At 43.6% G+C, this 23,471-nt stretch overlaps 1 protein-coding gene across 1 annotated transcript in view; it reads left to right on the top strand.

Annotated features, from left to right (window-relative positions):
* Positions 1–2,191: 2,191 nt before the first annotated feature.
* The window catches only part of LOC109431050 (zinc finger protein GLI4), a 47,354-nt gene continuing 26,074 nt past the window's right edge, over positions 2,192–23,471 (top strand). The window contains exon 1 of the mRNA XM_019707186.3: positions 2,192–3,122. Within this exon, the coding sequence (XP_019562731.3) occupies positions 2,633–3,122 (490 nt within the window). The 5' untranslated portion in view covers positions 2,192–2,632. The remainder of the gene's footprint in view (positions 3,123–23,471) is intronic.

Genomic DNA, 23,471 nt, shown 5'->3' with positions numbered 1-23,471 from the left:
GTCCAATCGGAATGAAATTCAAAAGCGTTCTTCTAGGGTGCAGTAGCTTTCGTTTCGAGCCTTAAGAACCCGATTCGGTTGATAGACGGCTGAGAAATTTATGGTGATACACTTTGTCAAAAATATCTAAAATAATTAAGTTGTACTACTCCCTAGCACTCTTTGAAAGATATCTCGGTAACCGAACGTCCAATCAAAAAAAAAATTCAATAATTAGGATGTAGTAGCTTTCGTTTGGGGCCTTAAGAACCTAAATCGGTTGATAGACGGCTGAGAAATTTATGGTGATACACTTTGTCAAAAATATCTAAAATAATTAAGTTGTACTACTCCCTAGCACTCTTTGAAAGATATCGCGGTAACCGAACGTCCAATCAAAAAAAAAAATCAATAGCGTTCTACTAGGATGTAGTAGCTTTCGTTTGGGGCCTTAAGAACCCAAATCGGTTGATAGACGGCTGAGAAATTTATGGTGATACACTTTGTCAAAAATATCTAAAATAATTAAGTTGTACTACTCCCTAGCACTCTTTGAAAGATATCTCGGTAACCGAACGTCCAATCAAAATAAAATTCAATAGCGTTCTACTAGGATGTAGTAGCTTTCATTTGCTTCCAAGAGAACTCAAATCGGTCAACAGACGGCTGAGAAACGTGAGTGACATTTTTTTGTAACATACATACACACACACACACATACACACACACGCACATACAGACATTTGCTCAAATCGTCGAGCTGAGTTGATTGGTATATGTGACTCGGCCCTGCGGGCCTCGGATCGAAAGTCGGTTTTCCAAGCGGTATTTATACCCTTCTTATGGGTGTAAGAAGGGTAAAAAAAGAGGGCCGATGCAGAGAAACTGATCATTTTTACTTTCGCCCTTATTTAAACCTAAGATATTTAAACTCAATCTAGGTATTAGCTGAGGATTGCGAACTGAAATTTGACAGCAGCCAGGCTGCTGCCAAACCTCCAGAATGATCAGAGTGTGCCTGGTTTGCTTAGTCACGCTAAAACAAGTGAAAAGTTAAATGACACACAAACTTTGCCATCAGATTCGAAAATGTTCTTCTAACGTTTATTTATTTGAAAATTATGTGTAAAACTTGTCCAATATTTGCAAATAATTCTTCCAAGCCCATATAGGACCAAATCAGCTGAATATATACGTTTGATTCTGTTTGATTGTAACTTTTGCTGATATTCATCTGTTTAAACTTTGTGTGGAGTAGTTTATGCGTGCACTTTGAAATAAATCTCCATAGAGATAAGTGACATTTCAACACACGAACACTAGCGCAAGTTTTTCCTCTCACAAAAGTGCACGGCGATTGAAAGGCTATTCAGATTGCATATGCAAATATTACCCAATCGAATTGGGTAAAACGGGTAAATAATGATAAAACTAACGTCCGGGGCAAGAGTGCAAATATTTTCCTCGCAGTTTCACAACTACATCTACAAAAAAGGCACGCATACATTTGAACGTGATTACCTCTATAGAGATAAGCAACTCAACAACGGGGAGCACTGGAAGAAAACGTACGTGCTCAAATTGAATGACCAAAATAGTTGAGTCCGCACACCTCACTAAAGAACCCAGTACAAAGGGTCAAATTTTGTCAAAAAAAAAAAACCAAATGCTCAAACATCTCGTTTGACTCGATCGAATTTTCATTAGTGTCAAACAGATGTTGTTTCTTTAGTTCTTTACTTGTCAAATATTAATTTGTGAACTTATAACCTTAGTCTTTAAAGATCAGAGTATAAAAAAGGTTGGCACAATGGCCGACTTGGATCCCTATAGGGTATACCCACGTTTTCCACAGCACCAATCTTAAGAAGTTGTAAGCAAAATGCCTGATTTGGACGATTTGGATTATCTGCCTCTTAGCAAGTAAGCAAAGCCAGAACAATCAAATTTTAATGCAGCGTGATTCGATGCTTTCGTCAAATTTGTGCCTTTAAAGTTGAGATTGGATTTTGTTTGACGTTTTTCAGAAGTTCGGTCGGATCATTTATTTAATCGATTTTTGTGTGGCAGGTTAAAGCTCGCCTTTTTGACGGTACGGTGAGGAGTACGTTCGCAACACAATTTCAAGCCAGCTTTCTTGTCAAAAATCCTCTTTCGTTTTTGAGCGCGAAACCAAAACATCTCACGCACACAGACAAAGCATAACCCGAAGTTGTTGTTGCTGCAACTTCGTGTTCATTCAAAATAATCTCCCGTTGTGTTGTTGAGCTGGGCTTCGCGAGCTTGTTGCGCAGAGTTTCATCGCAAGCGAAGCGAAGCAGATCACGCGTTTTCGGTGCTCTGTCGAGTCGAGTCGAGTGCAAGCTATGTGGTTTAAAAAAAATTAAATGGATGCCAGCCAAGGCGTCTTTTTGTTTGAATTCGTATTGTCGCTGCGCGTTTGTGTCGGAATTCAGTGCGGAAAGCAAGCTATCGGGTGTGAAGTGAAAAGTAACTGAACCGCGACACTGGATTAAATTGGAATAAAGTTGAATTTTGTGGTGATTGATAGGATAATCGGCTTTTTCGTGCGTGTTTTGGGAATTTCGCGAAGAAGTTTGTGGGGTATCGAGCAAAGAAGAATCAAGAGTTAGTGGATAAGCCAGTGCACAAGATGGATACGCCGAAACGAATCAAAACCATTTCTTCGCCTTACTTTGGCAGCCCTCCGCCTGCCAGTAATCAAACGGTTCTGGGTTCGCACTTCCCACACGGAACACCGGGTGATAATAAACATCTGCAGCAGCAGCAACAGCATCAGCATCAGTGGCCTAACGGCGGCGGATATTGGCCGATGTCGGGCCACGATACGCTAACCAGTCCACCGTCGACGTGCAGCTCGCCGGATGTGGTCGTGGCCAAGTCCCTAGCGGGAACGCCGACCACCTCCCATGGGAGCAACAACAGCAGCTGGAAGCACCATTCCGGCAGTGGCAGCAGCTCGGCGGAAAAGTCGGAAAACAAACGGGGCCGACCGAGATCCGAAGCGCTGACCACCCTAATGGTGGAGGGCTCGATCTCTCCGTCGGCCATCAAGTGCCGCTACTGCAATCGGGTTTTCCCGAGGGAGAAATCCCTTCAAGCGCACCTGCGAACGCACACAGGTAATTGCAGTTTTCTTTTTTTTTACTGGTATTAATACGTAGGAATTTCAAGCCCCGGAAAAAGGGTAGGGTATTTTAACCAATAGTGGACCCAGTAGCTGACATGCTCTGATCGCGAAAACAGTGTGATATCCTAATTGAATTATCTTTGCTAATAATTGCGCAATAAGTTGCATATCTTTTCTAAATGTTCTTTCCAGCGTGATTCCTCATCTACTTAGTGCATAGGTACTATTGTTCTATATTTTATCTTTGAGGGTTTTGAAGATGATATTTGAAGCAAAGACAAAATGGTTGGTGAATGCAATGTATTATAATACATAATTGGAAAAATGTCTCTTGAAAAATGAATAATGGTTTATCAGAATTTGAAAAACGATCATATTTTGTATTAGAACAGGTCTGCAAAATGTAGAAAGGACTTTTAGTTTGATTTTCGATAACTGCCAAGCAAAATCTCTTAAGTGATCGAAAAAAACTTTAAAAATTTCCATGTGAATCTGGAGCAAATTATAAACTTTAATAGTTGTGCACCGAATTTCATATTAAAAAAAAAAAGTGATTTTCCTCATAGTAAATTGTATGAAAACTTAAAATGGCTGTCGCTAAAATATAGTTTCTCCGATCGAGCTGAAATTTTGCACAGTTGATATGGGACCAAAATGGAACTAAAAAAGTCTACAGGAGTGAAATGTCCTATTCTGTCTCATGCTAATCTTGCATTTAATAGAATAAGAAATACAGCGACAAAACACTTAATCTCCTTTATCATTGTTCTGTAATATGAAGGCTGTTCTGAGGATGTTGGCTGAACATGGTTTCCATAATAAATTCACAAAGCTTTTAACATGAAAATGGAAAAATTACTTGACCGAAAATGCGAATTCGTAAAATTTTACACCGACGACTCCAAAGATGTTGGCTTTACTAGAGTAGAGATATTCATGGGAAATGAAGAAGAAAGGTTGGGCTCTACTAGAAATCCTAGCGAACAACACGCAACATGGGGCAGTTTTCTTACAGTTTACCAAAAATGGCCACCTACATAACGGAATCTAATTCCATGTGTAAATAAAATACCTAGTTGAAATAGACACGAATGCCACTGAAGTGGTAAACTGTCAAACAGGGTGTCTCCTACTTGGAAAAACCTGGAAGCAGGCAATCTGAAAGGGAATTTTATTTAACAGGGAAAACCCTGGAATGTTCAGGGAATATCTGAATCTTTAATATTCAGAGAAATCATGCACAGATTAAAAACGAAACATTTGTTCGTATGAATAAAAAAGTAGCGAACTTTATTATTTGCAGTATGAATGAATATGCAGCGATTACTTTTTTTCGAACATGAGCTTTTACTACATGCAAGTTAAACCGAACGCACACAGAGAGCGGTCAAATGAACCAGAGCATGAGGAGTAAATTCCTATGTTCCATCCCCAAAGGACCAAGCAGCAATGGAGTGTACAATAACTTTCTTAGCACAGTCACTTCCATCGAAACGGAGCCATATTATTTGTAAACATACGGGACGGTTGGTACGAGATGTCCCCGTTTTTCATTATGTATTATCCAATAACGCTAGCCTGGCCGTTCAATGTCGGTAATGTATTTCTGATACACTACAAACATTAAAAGACAAGAAAAATGGCAGATCGAAATCTGTCATTTCCAGGATTCTTTCAAGTACTGGATATTTCAAATTCTTTGATAAATTCCTGTGAGCTCTATTCTAGACCTAATCCCGGATCGGATTACTACTATTAGTTGGGATATTTCGTGAAGGTTCTCGCGGGATTTCTTTTGAAGTTTCACTTGAGATTTCTCTCGGTGTTTCTCCCGGTTATTTCTTTCCGTGGTCCCGAGCCTTTTCCAGCTTTTTTGATTCTCCTGAACCTATTTTTTACAGATTCTCACGAGATTATTCTCAGAACTCCTTCTGGAATCCCTGACGGGAATTGTCACGAAATTTCTTTTGCTCCCATGGCACTTGCTGGTATTTTTCCAGAAGTTTTTGTTTTCGAAATGTTGGTTGGGATAATTTACGAAAGTCGCTGTAAGAAATATCCGGAGAAACTTCGGAAGAAATCAAGAGAAAATCTTGCGAGAAACTCCGCAAGACCTATTATTATAATCTTGAGAGGAATTTAAACGGGTGAAATCCTGGAAAAATCTGGGGCATCTTAGAAAAATGTCGAATGCGTAAACCCAAGGAAATTCAGGAAGGAACTCTGAAAATCTTCAACAAAAATCCCGGAAGGAGAGAAATCTTCTGAGGAATTCCAAGAGAAAGATAATCGGAAACCTCTTTGAAAGAAATCCCTGGAATAACTTCTGCTAGAATCTCACAAAAATCGCGAGAGAAACTGTTGGAAAGTTATTCGGGAAAACCACTGAGAGAAATTCCTGAAGGTAATTTGGATTCATTTTGGAAGGCTCTTCGGAGGAATCCAGCGAGAAATTCTGAAAGCATATTGGTAAAAACTCCGAAATGGATGAAATTCCGAAAACTAGTCTGCGAAATTCCGAATGAACACCGAAAAAAAATATCGGAAGGAACTATTTATGGCAATAAATACGTTAAAAACTTCTGGACGAAGACTTGGGAGAACCGGATAAAGCCAGAAAAAATATGGAAAATCTAAAGAGAAAATACCTTTGATAAATTCAAGTCAGAAATCGCGAAAAGAAATCTGTGAAAAACTGCGAAAAAAATAGGGTTGAAATTGTGATAAAAATCCAAGCAGGAATCCGGGAAAGAATTCGAGGAAGAATCGTAGAGATAAATCCTGAACGGAATTTCGTAAAAAAAATCTGGGTAGATTTACAATGAAATTTCATTAGGAATTTTTAGCTCTTGAAAGAGTTCTTGACAAATATCAATCAGAATAGCCAAGATAATCGGTACCACCCGTTTTTATTCAAAACTATTGATGTGCTGTCGTAATTTCTAATTTTTTGTGATATTTTCATCGAAATCTTCAAAAAACCATACAGAAAAATCCTCAAAAATAAAGTAAAAAAAATAAGGGAGCATGAGCAAAATTGTTCATCCAAAAACGCCAGCCACCATTGGAAGAATTTCTCAAGAATCTCGTGCAACAATTTAAAAGACACTCATGGAACAATTCCTTGCGTAGATTCTGGAGTAATTCCATACTGAATCTCAAAAAAGGGATTTCATAAAAAAATACTACACTTTCTTCAACCAGAGGTTGCACAGACTGAACTATCACAAACATGAGACAACGGACAGCACACGAAATACCCAATGGTGCAGTGGAGAATTTTCCGTTTGACGAAAAGTTTTCACCGACTGAAGCGGGAATCGAACCTGCACTCCGAGACTTACGAAAAACCTAGACGGCTGACGCCTATGATCGCACGGCCGCGAAGCCCACAAAACTAAACTGATAGAGAATCTATCTATCTATATATATAAAAATGAGTTTGAAGTTCCTTTTAGGCAACAAAACTCAAGAACGGGTGGACCGATCAGCATGACTCTTGCACTGTTCGGTTCCTATTCTTGGTAGCTGTGTCTATGTACAAAAAGATACGAAAAACAACTAGAAAAGTAACCAAATTAATAAAGTACTGACTTCCCATGAGCTGGGAAGGGAAAAAAACACGACCGAAATTAAATCAATCTAGAGTGCGGTGCTATTTTGAGCTCAACAGTTGTCAAACCACCACAAGACGGCAAGACAAAGTTTGCCGGGACAGCTAGTATATATATAAATGAGTTTGAAGTTCCTTTGAGGCAACAAAACCCACGAACGGGTGAACCGATCAGGATGACTCTTGCATGGTTTGATTCGTACTCATGGTGGCTGTGTTTATAAATAGTAAAAGTTACAAAAATCATCAAAAACAGTAAGAAAATTGAAAAAGTGCTGATTTTTGATGATCTGGGAAGAAAATCAACATGATCGAAATGAAATCAATCTAGAGTGTGGTGCTAAATGAGCGCAGTCTGACAATCCACCACAAGATTGGCAAGACAAAGTTTGCCGGGAAAGCTAGTAGTTACTATTAAAAATACCTGAGATAATAGCAGAATGAGCTTCCGGACGAATCCCAGAAGAATCTGTCGAAATTTCAGAATATACTCCTAGAAGAATATCGAAAGAAGTCTGTGGTGGGTTGTCTTCGTTCTTCTTGACAGCTCAACTAGTAGTGAATTGAATTCTGACCTTAGCCTACTTGATGAATATGTACTAAAATACTACATCTCTTTTTCTTTATAATTGTATAAGCCTTGTATTCTAGATATGAAGAAAGACTGAAATTTTGTCATGCCCTCGCCGTACTAACCGTCTTGTTGTCCGTTATCAACTTTATTTGTATCCTCCGGATGTTAACCTCAGTGGCTATTCCCTAACCTCAAATCTACCTGTTCAACGAATGTAAATTCTTGAATTTTCTCAACAAACGGGCTTGAAATTTGTAGAAAATGACGAGCCGTTTCCGTCGCCGATGTGAATGAAATGGTAGAGCGTTTTTGCCACACTATCTGTGCATGGCTCAGTGACAATCCTCCTGTGAAAAGACGACCTGTCAACCCAGTTTGGAGCACAACAGAACTGCTAAGGTTGAAACGAAATCACGCCAAACAGAGGCTTCTCGTAAGCATCGCTCAGTGGACAATCAACAAGCCTAGTGATTCGTATGCAATCCTGTACAAGTCACAAGTACTACGAGTACAGTTTGGCTTTTGCAGAGATCCTAAAAGGTTCTGGGGCTTTGTGAATACTAGAAGGAGAAACTTTTCAATTCCGCAAAATGTATTCCTAGATAATGCCGAATCAACTTCATTGAAAGATTCCTGCGAATTATTTGCCAGCTACTTTGCGTCGGTTTTCTTAGAATGTGAAGAAGCGGAAACTGCTGTCTCAAATCGATCAAGAGACGTTGCTGATCTGGATACCTTCAGGTTTACAACGGACATGACCATCGTCGCTTCTAGGAAACTAAAGAGCTCCTCCTGACCTGGACCTGATGGAATACCAGCTGTGGTTTTACGAAAGAGTATTGGTGCTCTAGCAGCTCCTCTATGTCGTATATTCAACTTATCGTTTGAGCAACGGAAGTTCCCCGAACTGTGGAAAACTCTCTATTGTGCTCTGATGCGTCCTATACTTGAAAACGCTTCTATTATATGGACACCTTATCAGCAAAATCTATCTTGGAACATCGGAATTCAACGTGTCCAGCGCGCAGATTCATAAGGATCGCGCTGCGGTATTTGGAGTAATCCCAGAAATAACTTGTGGAGAAATTCTGCAAGAAATTTGGAGTCGTATTCCTGGAGGGATCCCACAATGAATTCCTGGTGTAACTCCGGAGAAAATTCTGAGGAAATATGGAAGGAACTCCTGAAGAAGTTCTTGTAGGAATCCCGATATGATTTGATATAAGTATCTCGAAAAAAAAACCCTGAAGAAACTTCTAGAGAAATCCCGCAAGAAACTCCTTGAGAAATCACCGAAGAAATTTCTAGATTGATTCAGGAAAGAATACCTACCTTGAATAATTTTCAAAAAGAGAAATCTCAGAAGAAACTTTTGAAGAATTTCTAAAATGAAGGAGTGAATCTTGGAAGCAATTTCTAAATGAATCTTCTGGAGGAACACCGTAAAAAATACTGTTGAAATTGTTAGAAGGATAAATCTTTGTAGAAACTCTCGAGAAAATCCCAGAAAGAACTCTTAATTAATCTTGGAAATTCCTTGGAAGGAACTCCAGAAAAGATGGAACAACATTCGAGCTTTTTTTTAACGGGCGACTATTGAAGGGTTAATTTACAACATTTGTCGTATGTATACATGTTCTGCAGGTATCCACAATAGAAACCCTACTTATTACAGCGGTACCCACAACCTTGATTGCTGATTAAATGCACGAAAACAGAAAAAAATCTTCCCGATACCGAAGCCTCCTGATATCAGACCGACGAAGAACAAAAGCTGCCCTCATCTGCACTACTGATGGCCAGCCGCAGCAGGTTTTAAACACCTGCTTCATCGCCGCTACGGTGCGGTGGAAGCCAAAATAGAGGGGCCCCAATTTTTGGAATTATTCGCTTCTTTTCGACAACACTTCGCCTCCTTTTTAGTGGCTTGGTTGTCTTTTCCGTAGGTTTTCGTCGTAAATACATGGTCGGTCGACGGTCGGTTTTCGGTTGATTCCTTCTTTTTTTGCGTTTCCTCCTTCGTTTGGTCCGGCTGCGGTCATCATCGGTGGTTACCCGTACGATGGTCATATGTATAGCTACCTGCTACTACCTACCTACCTACTACATATGTAAGTCGGAAGAAGTAAAAACACAAGAAGATGTGGGTTTTCTTTTCTTAGGTTCATGGATGAATGGGTCCTTCTAACGATCCCGAGACCTGTCGTTGCACAAGGGTCGTTTTCTTTTTATTGTTTTTTTTTTGTGAGGCTTTCTTGAACTTACAACTTTTTAAATGGCCTGAAACTATTTGTACCTGCAAAAATAGGATAGTCAAAAAAGGTCGAACGATTCCGGGAGAGCTGTTCAGCTCCTTTGAATCTTACCGGGAACTATAACAAAGTAACAGATTCTTACTTTGCACCGGATTTAACAGCCAAAAGTACGACTTTTACGGAAACCGGCTAGTTTGTCTGCTTTGCGTTTCATATGGACATCATTTCTAGAACATTTAGAATAATGACAGACCTGAACACCCGTTTTAAATTCGAAGCAGCAAATAGTGTGTTCTTCTTCTTGGCTTAACGTCCCCACTGGGACAAAGCCTACTTCTCTGCTTAGGATTCTATGAGCGTTCCACAGTTATAAACTGAGAACTTCCTCTGCCAATGACCATTTTGCATGCCGTGTATATCGTGTGACAGGCGCAAAGATACTGCCCAAGGAAGTCGAACAGGGAGTCGAACCCTTTATCCACAGTATGGTAAAGCTGAATACCCACGTCTTTACAACTGTGGCTATATGGGCCCTGTTCATGCTACGCTGTTTGCAACTTGTTCCCGATTCTGCTTTCCATTCGCAAAATATTTATAGCGAATCATTCAGCTTTCATCGACCGCCATCAGCACATGCTCACCAGCAACAACATCAACACCAAAAATCAATTTAAACCACCTTTAATTTAAAAAGCTCCCACCCTTCTCACGCTTTATACGCGTACAACACTCATCAAACGAACGCATCGGCATCGTATTCGCGCCGCGTCACCAAGCCAATCATGATTGCCGTCCCTGATCCGGCACCAGAACAACTGTTGTTTGTTAGAGGCTTTCCTATATACACATTCAAACGACAACGAAAATGATGATGATGATCGCACGCAGCAACAACGATCACAGCAAAGCCGCTCAAATTTGAACAACAAAGATTCGCCAAAGAAGATCGCTGAAAGTGCTGGAGTTACACGCGAAAAGGGTCACAAATTCGGACCCCTTAGATCTTAAATGTTGATCCAAAGTTGGTAAGATCAAAGGCATATTGATCGGAAGTTTTTTCTTCGTTGGAGAACTTTATAGGAGGATATCAAAATGCGTTAACTTCATTGATATTTGAGGAATAAATACACGGTTACTATTTTATACTTAAGCCAACATCAAATGTTATTCTAGGGTCCTCATCTGAACTTCTCCATCTGCTGCGATGGGCCATCGATCGACGGACGGCGTAACACCGGTAGCTATTAAAAATCAGCTAATATCCACACGATCCTAACGTCGTAGTCTTCTGCTTCTCTTCCACTGAACTGCCTATGTTTGTGTACGTGTTCTTCATATATGTGTTTGTATGCTTTTTTTTCGGGACTGAGCTGAGGCCTATGATGATGATGATGGCTCCGCGGAATGGAATAATTTCCTTCTCGCGCGTCCATCCGTCAGCCACTTTTCTTACGTCAAGAAGAAGTATGCCGTGCCGGCCCACACGGGTTTGCTATCGATCGACAAACCAAAGTGGTTTTAAAATCCCCATTGCTCGACGGCTTGGGACCAGCCTTGCCTCGCCGGTAGATGAATGAGAAAGAGCTTGAGCTCCGTTGATCGGGCGCGTGGTTCGTCGTGTACCCGCGCTGTAGAACAACGACAACGCGAAACATTTACGTCGAAGAAAGAGGAAGCGATCTTCTGTTGAGGTACCTAAAGGAAATCACTTTTTTCTGGGCAAAATTTTCCGTCTTACTTTAGTTTAGGCGAGAGAACCGAACGATCGCACCAATACAGTATACCAGCTGATCGAGGAGATCAATAGCAGTAAGCTCGTCAGAAGCACACAGGAAGCGAAAACTTATGAACTGGAGAAGATCGCTAGTTTCCGCTCTGTAAACGCTACGCAAAGCATAATTAAAGACTTGCCAAACTACTGAACAATGTAACTATTGAACCTAGCTGAAATCTATTCAAGGTTGGAAAATGTATGTTAGACACAACTATGTCGAATCTGTGCTACTGTAGTTCTAATTCTAACTAATTATCTCAATAGTTGTTATATAACAGTCAACTACTGTCAATGTACCAGTAGCCAGTGTTCCAATAGCCGCTCACCTGTCATTAAACTGATGTTTATTGGCATTCATATGTGCAATCTTCTTCGTACAAATGTAATTCAGCGCGCATATTTTGAGTATCCGTGATAAAATCATTATGTTTCAGGTTAACTTCATATCTACTCTCGTAAGCAGCTATTGGAACACGAGCGGCTACTGGTACACTGAGGGTGTATATCGATTTTCAATTGAAAAATTGATTTCGAAAAGCTCATTCTATTTGTAACAATGATGATGATAATCCTGGGCGTGAAAGAAATAGAGTTGAATACTGTACCGTTTATTTTCAACTATATGTTTGCATCCTATGGCAGATACGCATTCCAATCTCAACTCCTCGTTTGCAGTGTCTCGTGATTCCAGCCAAGTTCCAACACATACCTAGTTGAAATTAAACGGAACATTATTCAACTAGATTTTCACTTCACTTATTTGTAACAACTTTTATGCAACAAATGTTCGTTCCAAAACTATACTATTAAAAAAAACTCAGCTTGATCTGCAATAACAAACTTCTTTGCGAGATATAATTTCAAACAATACCGGACAATTAAAGCTCATTACAACTAGCCGGATTATGTTAAAAAAAATCTATAGCAACAACTCACGGAAAAGCCCCTCGCTCCTCATACCACGTTTTCGAACGAGCTAAAACGGACGAACGTGAAAAAGACGGAGTAGGTACCACACATGTAGATGCTTTTAAATAAGTTTTCGGCTTCTGATGAGTCCAATTGTGATTGCTGGATGGTTGTTGTTGTTGTTGCTGCTACTGCTACGTTTTTTTTATTTCATTGTTTATTTTCCATGTATTTTTAATTCGCCTTTTCGGGTGTTATAATTTCTTGAAAAGCTTCCCTCTTGTGTGTATGATTTCGGTTTTGCCTAGGCGAATTTCTCGCCGATCACGGACGAACACAGAGGCTCGGAGTTATGCGCATCGGCGTATGTACGCAGAGGCTGCAAATTGAGGGTATGTGAATGAGCGGTATATAAACATCTCGTAGGATTTCCTGTCATTGGCAGAGTAAAATGAGTTCTAACTTTGAACGCAGAGTCAGTGGAATGCGTAGCAATTATCATCTTGAGATTGAGATCAGTGTTGAACGCTTTAGCAAGTGATCAAACTCAGCATTCATGTTGCTTGGTATCCAACAAACGTTGTGAAATCGAAGTAGTAATTTAATTCTTAAGGGGACGGATTCGATTCCCACTCGATCTACAAACTTTTCGTATGTTAGCCAAGTGTATATATCCGCACCTGCCACACGATACACATAACACATACAGAATAATCATTGGCAGAGCAAGCTCTCAGTTAATATCTATGACAGTGCTCATCAGGTATTAGGTATCAGTAGGTCGGCTCCAGAGGCACGTTGCCCTCCATTTGGGAAATTTGAAATGAATCAGCTTGCTGAATATTCGCAATGTGATAGCTAAGTCGGTAGTGGCCAGTCAATGCTTTGACCAGCATGCTGCAACTCTGCTTAGACAGATTTGTTAGATACTTCGCCACTCCTGGAGATGGCTCAGTACAATACAATTTTGTATGACGACATGACTCCAAACTATTCCAATATTGTTTGTGCCGACTGGCAGCCCAGGTGTCAATCCGAAGCTTAACCCAACACTTCGATATCGGAATAGCTAGCCAATAAGGCAAATGAAGTCATTTGATGCTGCAGTGCGAGCTAACTCATCAACCATTTAACTTTCAGCGATGGAAGAATGACCAGGTACCCATAGAAGGTGAACAGCGTTTGCTGAATTCAGAGGCGACGCGTGGTCTAATAGGGGACCTGTTCAACATTGAGGATATATTCAAAATTGGAATTTGGTACACTTATGTTGAAGAACAGGTATGAGAGATGAGAATTATATATTATAATGCATTTCAAAACTGAAAGTGGTGCACTTTTCTTCTGAATAATCGCAGATTTGTTGGAGTCAAAATGAATTCGTGGCCTTTCGATTACCGACGTCAATCGTTTAAGCTTATCATGGTACATACGGGTACATATTTAAAATTTGGGGTTATTTCCCTTCCCACTACTGGAAGGAAGCTGTTGTCAAACAACAAATCCTTCGCATGGCCACCATGTTGTGGTGCTTGAATGTCCGTCTGACGTGATCAACGAAACATACAACCATAAAACTACTTTTCCAGATAATGAAAAAGATTCCGAAATAGACCTTATTCAATCTAATCCTTACAATCATCTGGGTTAATTTGGTTCAATGTTAAAGCTGATCAAAGTAAGTTTTTCAGTTCTGTTTGAAAATTAAGGGACTGGGGTCTCAGTACCATTACTAATCTTACGCTCCTAAACGCATTATATCAGAAAACAAGTGATGTGTAGAATGAAAATGGGTAGCACTTCAAATTTCTTGCCAAAAAATATTGAAGCGTGGCTTTTTCTTAGCGCATTCGCGGAGCAGAACATAACTAAATATATGTTGATCAATACAAGCTAGCCCGGCTAGGAAAAGTTTAATAACAATTTAACTAATTAATTAAATTGCATTTTAACACTGAATAATGTACGCAAAACACGCCAAATGAAAGCACATTCAGCTTCAGCAGCAGGTACGCATGGTTGGTTGATGCGCAAGCCACTCGCATTGAAAGCATTACGGTGAGAAAAACTCTCTTTTTCCGCTTTTTCCTTCGTTTTTTCTCTCTCGTTCAAACCGGTGGGTTGAACGGTTGAACACGATGAGAGACACCGACGCCAAGCTGCATGCAAGTTTACCGCGCTTTTTGACGCAACACGGTAAGAGTGGCTCACACAGCGGTATGTCGGTTTAGCAAAAATGGTTCTGTTAGAATTAAGTTGTAATCATAGAGCGCTTTTTGATTTTGGGATAAGAAAATGACGACATTCACGTAATTAAACGTTTTTCTGCTGAAATCCGTTTTCTGCGGAAGCATTGTCATGTGCGATTTAAATGAGTTTAAACTCAATCCTATGCGAATCATTTTTAGCGTCAAACAAAAACGCGCACGAGAGACTCTCAGCATGTGATAGCAAACGTTGTTCAAATTCGCCTGTAGAACGGGTTGATCTCACACATTTACACCTCCAGCCGTATACGAACATCCGACCTATTGCAGTGTGTTGGGGCGTTCATATATGAGAGCTTGTTCAACAGAAAAAGTTGAACTACGGTGCGGTGTGCTTGTTTTGCTTCTCGGCCGCTTCACGGTGGGTGGTTGGACGACTGTCTTATAGTGGTGGGATGGGTGGTACGCACCAGATTTTTTGTTCCAACGGAGATGCAATGTATGGAAGTCTTGTAAAAACATTTTTTTTCAAGTTCTGTGATAATATAAAATTAAATCCATACAATTTAGGTTAATTTAAAATGACAAAGGGATGGTGAAACAATTCCTAATTATTTTCTTCCAAATCGAATACCTGTACAATGAACTGGTTGAACACGCCGACGAGACGCCTCTGGCTGAATTCAGCTCCTCGATTTGAGTTCGACAAGGGATAATTATCTTCGATCTGGAGTTGGCCGAAGCAAGTGCTTTAATAGCAGCCTGCCTATCTGAACAGAAGTATATTACCCAGTCAACCAGTGATCGTATAAAATTGTTGTATAAGATGCTAAAGTGGAGGCGATATGCGTACATTTTACATGCGCCTAAATGAAGGCATGCATGCATATGGCCTCCACTTTATCATCTTATGCAACATCTTATACGTTTACTGGTTGTCTGGGTACTTTGCCCATTACATGCTGCTGAAGTGCTGATTGCACTCCGCACATAAGAGCAAAGATTTCGGCCTGAAAAACGGTGCAGTGTCTACCGAGTGAATAAGACTGATACAGCCTTAGCTCACGGGAATAAACACCAGCACCTGATCGACCTTCGAGAAGGGAGCCAGCAGTGTAACATACGGTGCCGTCTGAAATACTCCTCTCCAGATAACCAGATGTCCACTCTTCCCGGGAAGGGAATTTCGTGGAAAATGTCCTATATGGAAAATTACAAGAAATTGTAAGATCATTTGGAGCAAGGACAACTTTGTCCCAATTCACCAAAAGTGGAAACAACGAGGTGTGTGTTGATCTGCGGTTTACAGGAGTTTCCTCTAGTAAACCGAGTACCCATAGACGGTAAGTGCAAGAAAGTGCTTCTTGTTTGAGATGAATGTGTAGTGGGGCAACGTCAAAGAGAATTTCGAGCGCTGCCGTAGGAGTTGAAGATAACGCTCCAGACAGCGCCTTGGACTGCTTGAACCGTTCTCATTTCGCCCTTTTGCCACCACACAAGACATCCATAAGCCAATATTGGACGAACAACAGTTGTGTAAATCCATTTGATATACTTGGGTTTTAGACCCCAAGTTGTACCAAAGGTTCGCCGGTATTGCCCGAAGGCCATACAAACCTTCTTGATTTTGAACTCAACATGAGGTGTCCAGGAAAGCTTGGAATCAAGAATGACTTCAACGTACTTTACCTGTTCAGTCACATTGATTTCAAAATCAAAGAGACGTAAAGGTCGAACATCATTACGGTTTCGCTTTTCCGTGAAAAGAACAATAGATGTTTTACTCGGATTTACCGAAAGGCCATATTGGCGACACCAACCCTCAACTACCTGAAAAGCGTTTTGCATCAAGTCGAAAAGGGTGCTGATGCACATACCGACTAACAATGTTAGGTAGTCGTCGGCAAAACCATAAGTAGGAAAACCGCTATTATTGAATTGCCCCAATACAGTGCGAGAAATAAGTATAAAGACAGAGCCGTTTTCCATACAAAATAATCATGTTTAGGGATCAAAATCTCTTTTTCTAGCGATTCGATTGTTATGGAATTTTGTTTGCAACCTTAAAATAACTAGAATTTTGGCTAGAAATAGAAATCATCATCCATGAAAACGTTTATATCGACTTTCCAGATTCAAATAAATATAAAGACACATTTTTATATGGAAATACGTGTCTTTATATTTATTTGAATCTTAAAAGTCGATATAAACGTTTTCATGGATGATGATTTCTATTTATAGCCAAAATTCTAGTTATTCTAAGGTTGCAGACAAAATTCCACAACAATCGAATCGCTAGAAAAAGAGATTTTGATCCCTAAACATGATTATTTTGTATGGAAAATGGCTCTGTCTTTATACTTATTTCTCGCACTGTAGCGTATCTGCTACGAGATTCCACAAAAGTGGTGATAAGACTCCCCCTTGGGGGCATCCACAAACACTCAATTTCCTAATCGCCGCTTGACGCAATGTCGAGAAGAGATGTCGGTTTTTGAGCATTTGGTGAATCCAATTGGAAATCATTGGAGATATACCATGACCCCGTGCGGCTTCCAATATGGCATCGAAAGGCACGTTGTCAAAGGCACCCTCGATATCTAAGAAAACACCCAAGCAGGATTTCTTTTGAGCGAATGCCTTCTCGATATCGTAAACAACTTTGTGTAAAAGAGTCACAGTAGACTTTCCAGATTGGTAAGCATGTTGGTTCACATGAAGAGGCACGTTGACCATATGAACATCACGGATGTGATGATTGGCAATGCGTTCTAAGCATTTCAGACGAAAAGATATCAAACTGATGCTGATAGGTCTGAAACTCTTTGCTTTTTCATACGACGCACGACCCACTTTCGAAATCAACTAAACCGTAATGTAGAATCTCCACGTAAACCCCAATTGAATTCCGTGAGCTCTATCAAATAACTGATCGCCCTAATAACAAATTGTGAATGTATTTCCTATATACTTACTACCGATGTAGTGACCAATGGTCAGACTCGCATACAATGATTGCCCAGTAGAGAAAGGAGAGAAGAGAAGATGACCACTGTCTATATGTAGGTAGATAGCCACCCGACCGATCGATGCGATCGATCGTTATATTGAGCAATAAACCTCAGTTCAATCCAACCTACCGAGCCTTATGGTTGTGAATATACAGCGTGCGTGTTAAACCAAAATCGAAGTTCTATCGTTCCAAGTCCGAAAGTAGTGCTTATCCGCGACTTTAGTTACAAAGTGGGAAAGCAGATTCCGTGAAACATTCGATAACCGCCGCGCTGTGATAGTGCTAAACTGTGCTCTAGAATAGAGTGAAGATAGCAGAAGAAAATTCCCCCCCACGAATAGCCACACACTGCTGGCCTTGTGATTGCCGTTTTATTGCGGCGAAGAAATTACCTTCGGTCCAGCATTTACAACCAATTGGCTTGTACATTTTGGTCCTTCGAGCCGGATCGAAGGACTCCCCGGTCAGAAGGTTCAGTGTGGGGCTTTAGTGCAGTTTTCTGGTCAGAGTGACCACTCCGAAAGTCGGCAAAGAGGCCGTGAAGTTGCGCCATTCGTGGCTTGTGGTTGCGCCAAGTGCGGTGTGGAATTTTGTGCGCGCCCGATTCCAATTGATTGGGGCAAAGTGAATAGCCATCTCTCCATTGCTTTGCTTAGCAATTGTACGATCCCCGTTGGGGACAATAGTGTGTGGATTGGCGCCTAGAAAGGCATTGTGGGTCAGTGCGGCTTGGGTAGAAGCAAAGTCTGCTGGGCTTAGACTGGTCCAACATTTTTGAAGAGTGGACAAAGTTGAAGTGCGGTTGCAATCAAAATTGCGTAAAATTGTCCTTGTTCGGCAGCAAGGCAGCGGTGGTGATACCCGCAGTGAACCAAGTGACAGTGTTGCACCGATCCGTGTCGTAATCCGCGTAGTCCGTCCGCAACGGGAAGGAGCAAAATCGTTTCGTCCGCGTCGGGAAGGAGAAATTCGTTGCGTCCGCGTCGGGAAGGAGCAAACCGTTTTCGATCCGCGATCGTTCTAGATCGGTGCAAAAATGCCGGACAAAAAAGTGGAGAAGAAACTGGCCGATTTGGGAATCGTGCGAAAGGCCCTGCTCATGACGTGTAACAGTGTCGAACAATTTGTGACGAACTTCGACGCAGATCGTGACAGTTGCCAGATTCCGGTACGGCTCGAAAATCTGGACAGAGTGTACCGGGACTTCCTAAAAGTGCAAGGTGAAATTGAGAAGCATGATACGGCAGAGCGCCTTGAAGAACATCTGGCAGAAAGAGTGGTTTTTGAAGGTCGTTATTGTGCGGCGAAAGGTTTTCTGCTGTCCAATCGAGCAGTAGACCTCAACCAAACTGTGCTCAACGCGACGGTTCATCAGCCAGAAGCACCAGTTCACGGTACCTTCCATCTTAGGCTGCCACAGATAGATCTCCCCAAGTTTTCCGGGGATTTCTCGAAGTGGCTATCCTTTCGGGACACCTACGCATCGATGGTGCACTCGAATGCAGACATTCCCACCGTTGCGAAACTGCAATACCTGATCCAGTCCCTCGAAGGCGAGGCACGAAAGCCGTTCGAGAGCGTAGACATCGAGGCCGACAACTACGCTGCCGTGTGGGATGCTCTACTAAAAAGGTATGATAACCGACGTTTTCTTAAAAAGCAGCTTTTCCGTAGTATTTACGACCTCCCGGCGGTCAAAAAGGAGTCCGCCGACAGCCTCCAGGAGCTTGTAGATGAGTTTCAGCGGCATGTGAAGGCTCTCGCAAAGCTGAACGAACCCGTCCAACACTGGGACACTCCTCTAGTCAACCTATTGTCCTACAAGCTTGATCCATCAACCCTCCGAGCGTGGGAGGAAAAGACCAGCCAAGAAGAAGACGTCAAATATAACGATCTTGTCGAGTTCCTGTATCAGCGAGTACGGATCCTGAAGTCCGTGGCATCCGACATCTCCCAGCGTTCCCAGCCGGTTCCAGCAAAGGTGGCCGGCGTTGTTCCCCCTCCGAAAAGGCAGTTTCCATCCAAATTTGCAGCCAACGTGGTTGCTTCCGATGCCAAGCCGAATGCCCCATCCTGCTTCGCCTGTTCCGACCGGCATTTTCTGTTCCAGTGTCAATCCTTCGCCAAGATGCCCGTCAGCCAGAGAAGAGATCTGGTTTCCCAGCGCAAGCTATGCTGGAACTGTTTCCGAACCGGTCACCAAGCCAGAAGTTGCACCTCGAAGTTCTCCTGCCGTTCCTGTCGCGATCGGCACCATACGTTGCTCCACGATCCATCCCAGCCTGGTAAAAGTTCGTCCGCCCCAGCTATGATGTCGAAATCCCACGAAGCGCTGTCTGTTCCATCCACTACGGCCCCAGGACCGGCTTCCACCTCCCAACAAGTAAGCATGTCGGTTCAATCCCAGGCCAGTACCGTTCTCCTCCAGACAGTCGCTCTTCACGTCGTCGATGTTCATGGCAAGTCATTTGAAGCCAGAGCTCTGTTAGATTCCGGGTCGATGTCGAATTTCATCTCGTCGGAGCTGGCTAATCTGCTTGCTATTCCCCAATCCGAGGCCGATGTGTCCGTTGCCGGAATCGGCCAGTCCCATTGTAAGTTGAAGCGAGCAGTGAGCGCCACAGTCCGTTCCCGAATTGGATCGTTTTCCACCCAGCTCCGATTCCTAGTCATCGACCACCCTACTACCAACTTGCCCACCATCCACGTCAAGCTTTCGTCTTGGAAGCTTCCAAAGGTCGAGTTAGCCGATCCGCAATTCCATGTTCCGAACAAAATCGACCTCGTCATCGGCGGTGAAGTCTACTGGGACCTGCACACTGGCAAGAAGCTTTCTCTAGGACGTGGCCTACCGTATCTCATCGAAACGCGCTTCGGTTGGACTTTATGTGGTTCGACTTCCCAAGATTCCACGGATTCGGTAGCCTGTCAGCTGTCTAGCACTGATGCCCTGCTAGATTCCACTCTCCAACGTTTTTGGGAGATCGAAACAATTCCCAAACAATCCGTTCACTCCACGACCGAGAAGGCTTGCGAGGAGTTTTATGCTGCAACCACGTCCAGAGATCCAGCGGGACGATACGTCGTCCGCCTTCCCAGAACAGACAATCCGGAGATCGTTTTGGGAGATTCCGAATCCATTGCCGATCGCCGATTCCTCGGTTTAGAACGTCGCCTCGAACGAGACTCCAATGTAAAATCCGCCTATCACCAGTTCATGGAGGAATACGAGCGCCTTGGGCATATGAAGCGGCTCGACGAACCGGTAGACAACACTATTCCGCACTGCTACCTTCCGCATCACCCCGTCTTTAAATTGTCGAGCACCACCACGAAGACGAGGGTAGTATTTGACGCCTCATGTAAAACGACATCGGGCCACTCCCTCAACGACACCCTCCTCGTCGGTCCGGTCGTACAAGATGATCTGCTAGCTCTCGTTATTCGGTTCTGCTTCCACCGCATCGCCCTGAATGGTGACATCGAGAAAATGTACCGGCAAGTTCGCCTCCACGACGACGACCAACCCCTCCAGCGGATCAAATGGCGCAGTGATGCGACCCAGCCCATAGCCTCGTACCAGCTGCAGACCGTTACTTACGGCACAGCTTCCGCCCCCTATCTCGCCACGAAAACTCTCCAAAAATTGGCGAGTGATGCGGGCAACCAGTTCCCCTCCGCTGCAGAGCCAGTCTCCAAGGATTTTTACGTCGACGATTTCCTGTCCGGCGCCGACGACGTCGAGTCCGCCATCCGCATTCGACGAGAAGTTTCCGCTATGTTGGACTCTGCAGGACTGCCAATGAAGAAGTGGGCTTCGAACTCCGTCGAAGTACTGGAAGACATCCCTCCCGAAGACCGATCAGTACAGCCGTGGCATGACCTCCAAGATCCGCAGTCCGTTAGCACGCTTGGGCTTATTTGGGAACCGGAAAGCGACATATTTCGATTCAAGGTCCAGTTACCCCTTCCAGCTCCCGTTCTCACCAAGCGCAAGGTTATGTCCTACGTAGCCCAAATCTTTGACCCGCTGGGGCTAGTGGGACCCACCGTCACCAAGGCAAAGCTGTTCATGCAACGGTTATGGGCGCTAAAAACTCCCAACAACGAGCGCTACGAATGGGATCAACCGCTACCTCCGAAGCTGCAACAAGAGTGGAAAGAGTTCCACACGACCATTGATCTCCTCCGTGAAGTCAGAGTCCCACGATTTGCTTCCGTCAGCGACGCAGTCAGTATCGAGCTTCACTTTTTTGCTGATGCGTCCGACAAGGCCTACGGGACGTGTTGCTACGTCCGCGCCCAATCCGCCCATGAAGTGCGCGTGAAACTCCTAGTCTCGAAGTCGAAACTTTCACCCCTCGCTGCCCGCCATACTATAGCAAGACTGGAGCTGTGCGCAGCCCATCTCTCCACGCAGTTGTACCAGAAAGTCGCTTCGGCACTCAAGACCGTCCCACCCGCCTATTTTTGGTCAGATTCCACTACAGTAATCCAGTGGCTTCGATCATCCCCCGGACGTTGGAAAACGTTCGTAGCCAACCGTGTGAGCCAAATTCAAGCAGCCACTCCTATCGACAAGTGGAACCACGTAGCAGGTGCGGACAATCCTGCTGACGACATTTCCCGAGGATTGGACCCGTCCGATCTACTCACCAAAGAAAGATGGTGGACTGGCCCGGCGTGGCTGAAGCTTTCTCCAGAACAATGGCCAGCCGGAGCTCTTCCTGCCGCAGAACCTCCAGAATTCGTCCAAGAAGTCCGTAAAGCTCCAGTAGTCGCCATGACATCCGTCCAGATCACGTTCGCCGAAGAGTTGTTCTCCAGGTATTCCAGTTTTTCCAAACTCCGCCGTACCGTTGCATGGTGCTTACGTTACCTCCAAACCCTCCGAGACCGTGCAATCACCCGCCGGCGAGACCAAACGAGTCTGGTTGCACCCCGAAACCAATTAACGCCCCCTCAGCCACTCAACTCCGATGAGCTCCACTCCGCTGATCGAATCATTGTTCGTTTGGCACAACGCGAAAGTTTCCCCAATGAGCACTCCGATCTGTCCGCTGGTGTGCTCGTATCCAAATCCAGTCCGTTGAAGTGGTTGAAGGCCTACGTCGATGAGTTCGGATTGATCCGCGTTGGTGGACGCCTCAGCAATGCCGAACTACCCGAAAGCGCCAAGCACCCCATCGTCCTCAGTGCCAAGCATCCGTTGGCCAGACTAGTCACCGTCCAATGTCACAGAACTCTGCTCCACGCTGGTCCACAACTCATGCTGGCGAGTCTTCGCCAGAGATTCTGGATCCTGGGCGGACGAAACCTAACTAGAAGCGTTTACCACCAGTGTATAACCTGCTTTCGAAGCAAACCGGAGCTAATCCAGCAATCCGTCGCTGATCTGCCAGCTTCTCGCGTTTCTCCAACGCGCCCGTTCTCCGTCTGTGGCGTAGATTACTGCGGACCGCTTTACGTCAAGTCACCGGTCAGGAAGCGTGGTCCAACGAAAGTGTATGTGGCCATCTTCATCTGCTTTTCCACACGGGCCGTCCATATCGAGCTCGTGAGTGATCTGACATCCGCTGCATTCCTTGCCGCACTACGCCGCCTGGTGGCTCGAAGGGGAAAGATTTCCGAGCTCCACTCCGACAATGCGACCACCTTCAAGGGAGCATCACACGCCCTTCATCGAGTGTACCGTATGCTGAAGCTGGACGAAACAGATCGAAACCAAATCCTCTCGTGGTGCGCAGACAACGAAATCCGCTGGAAGTTTATCCCGCCTCGCGCCCCCCATTTCGGAGGTCTCTGGGAGGCCGCAGTGAAGTCCGCGAAGACCCACCTCCTCAAGGAAATCGGCAACTCCAGTTTGTCGTACGAGGACATGCTCACCTTGCTCGCTCAGGTAGAAATGTGCCTCAACTCCCGTCCTGTCACACCACTATCGTCGGAACCGTCAGACCTGGAAGCCCTGACGCCTGGTCACTTCCTGGTGGGTT

The sequence above is a fragment of the Aedes albopictus genome, chromosome 3, assembly GCF_035046485.1.
Source record: "Aedes albopictus strain Foshan chromosome 3, AalbF5, whole genome shotgun sequence".
NCBI classification, from domain to species: Eukaryota; Metazoa; Arthropoda; class Insecta; order Diptera; family Culicidae; genus Aedes; species Aedes albopictus.
Note: the sequence above shows the minus strand (reverse complement) of the source record. Positions and strands in the feature narration are given on the sequence as shown.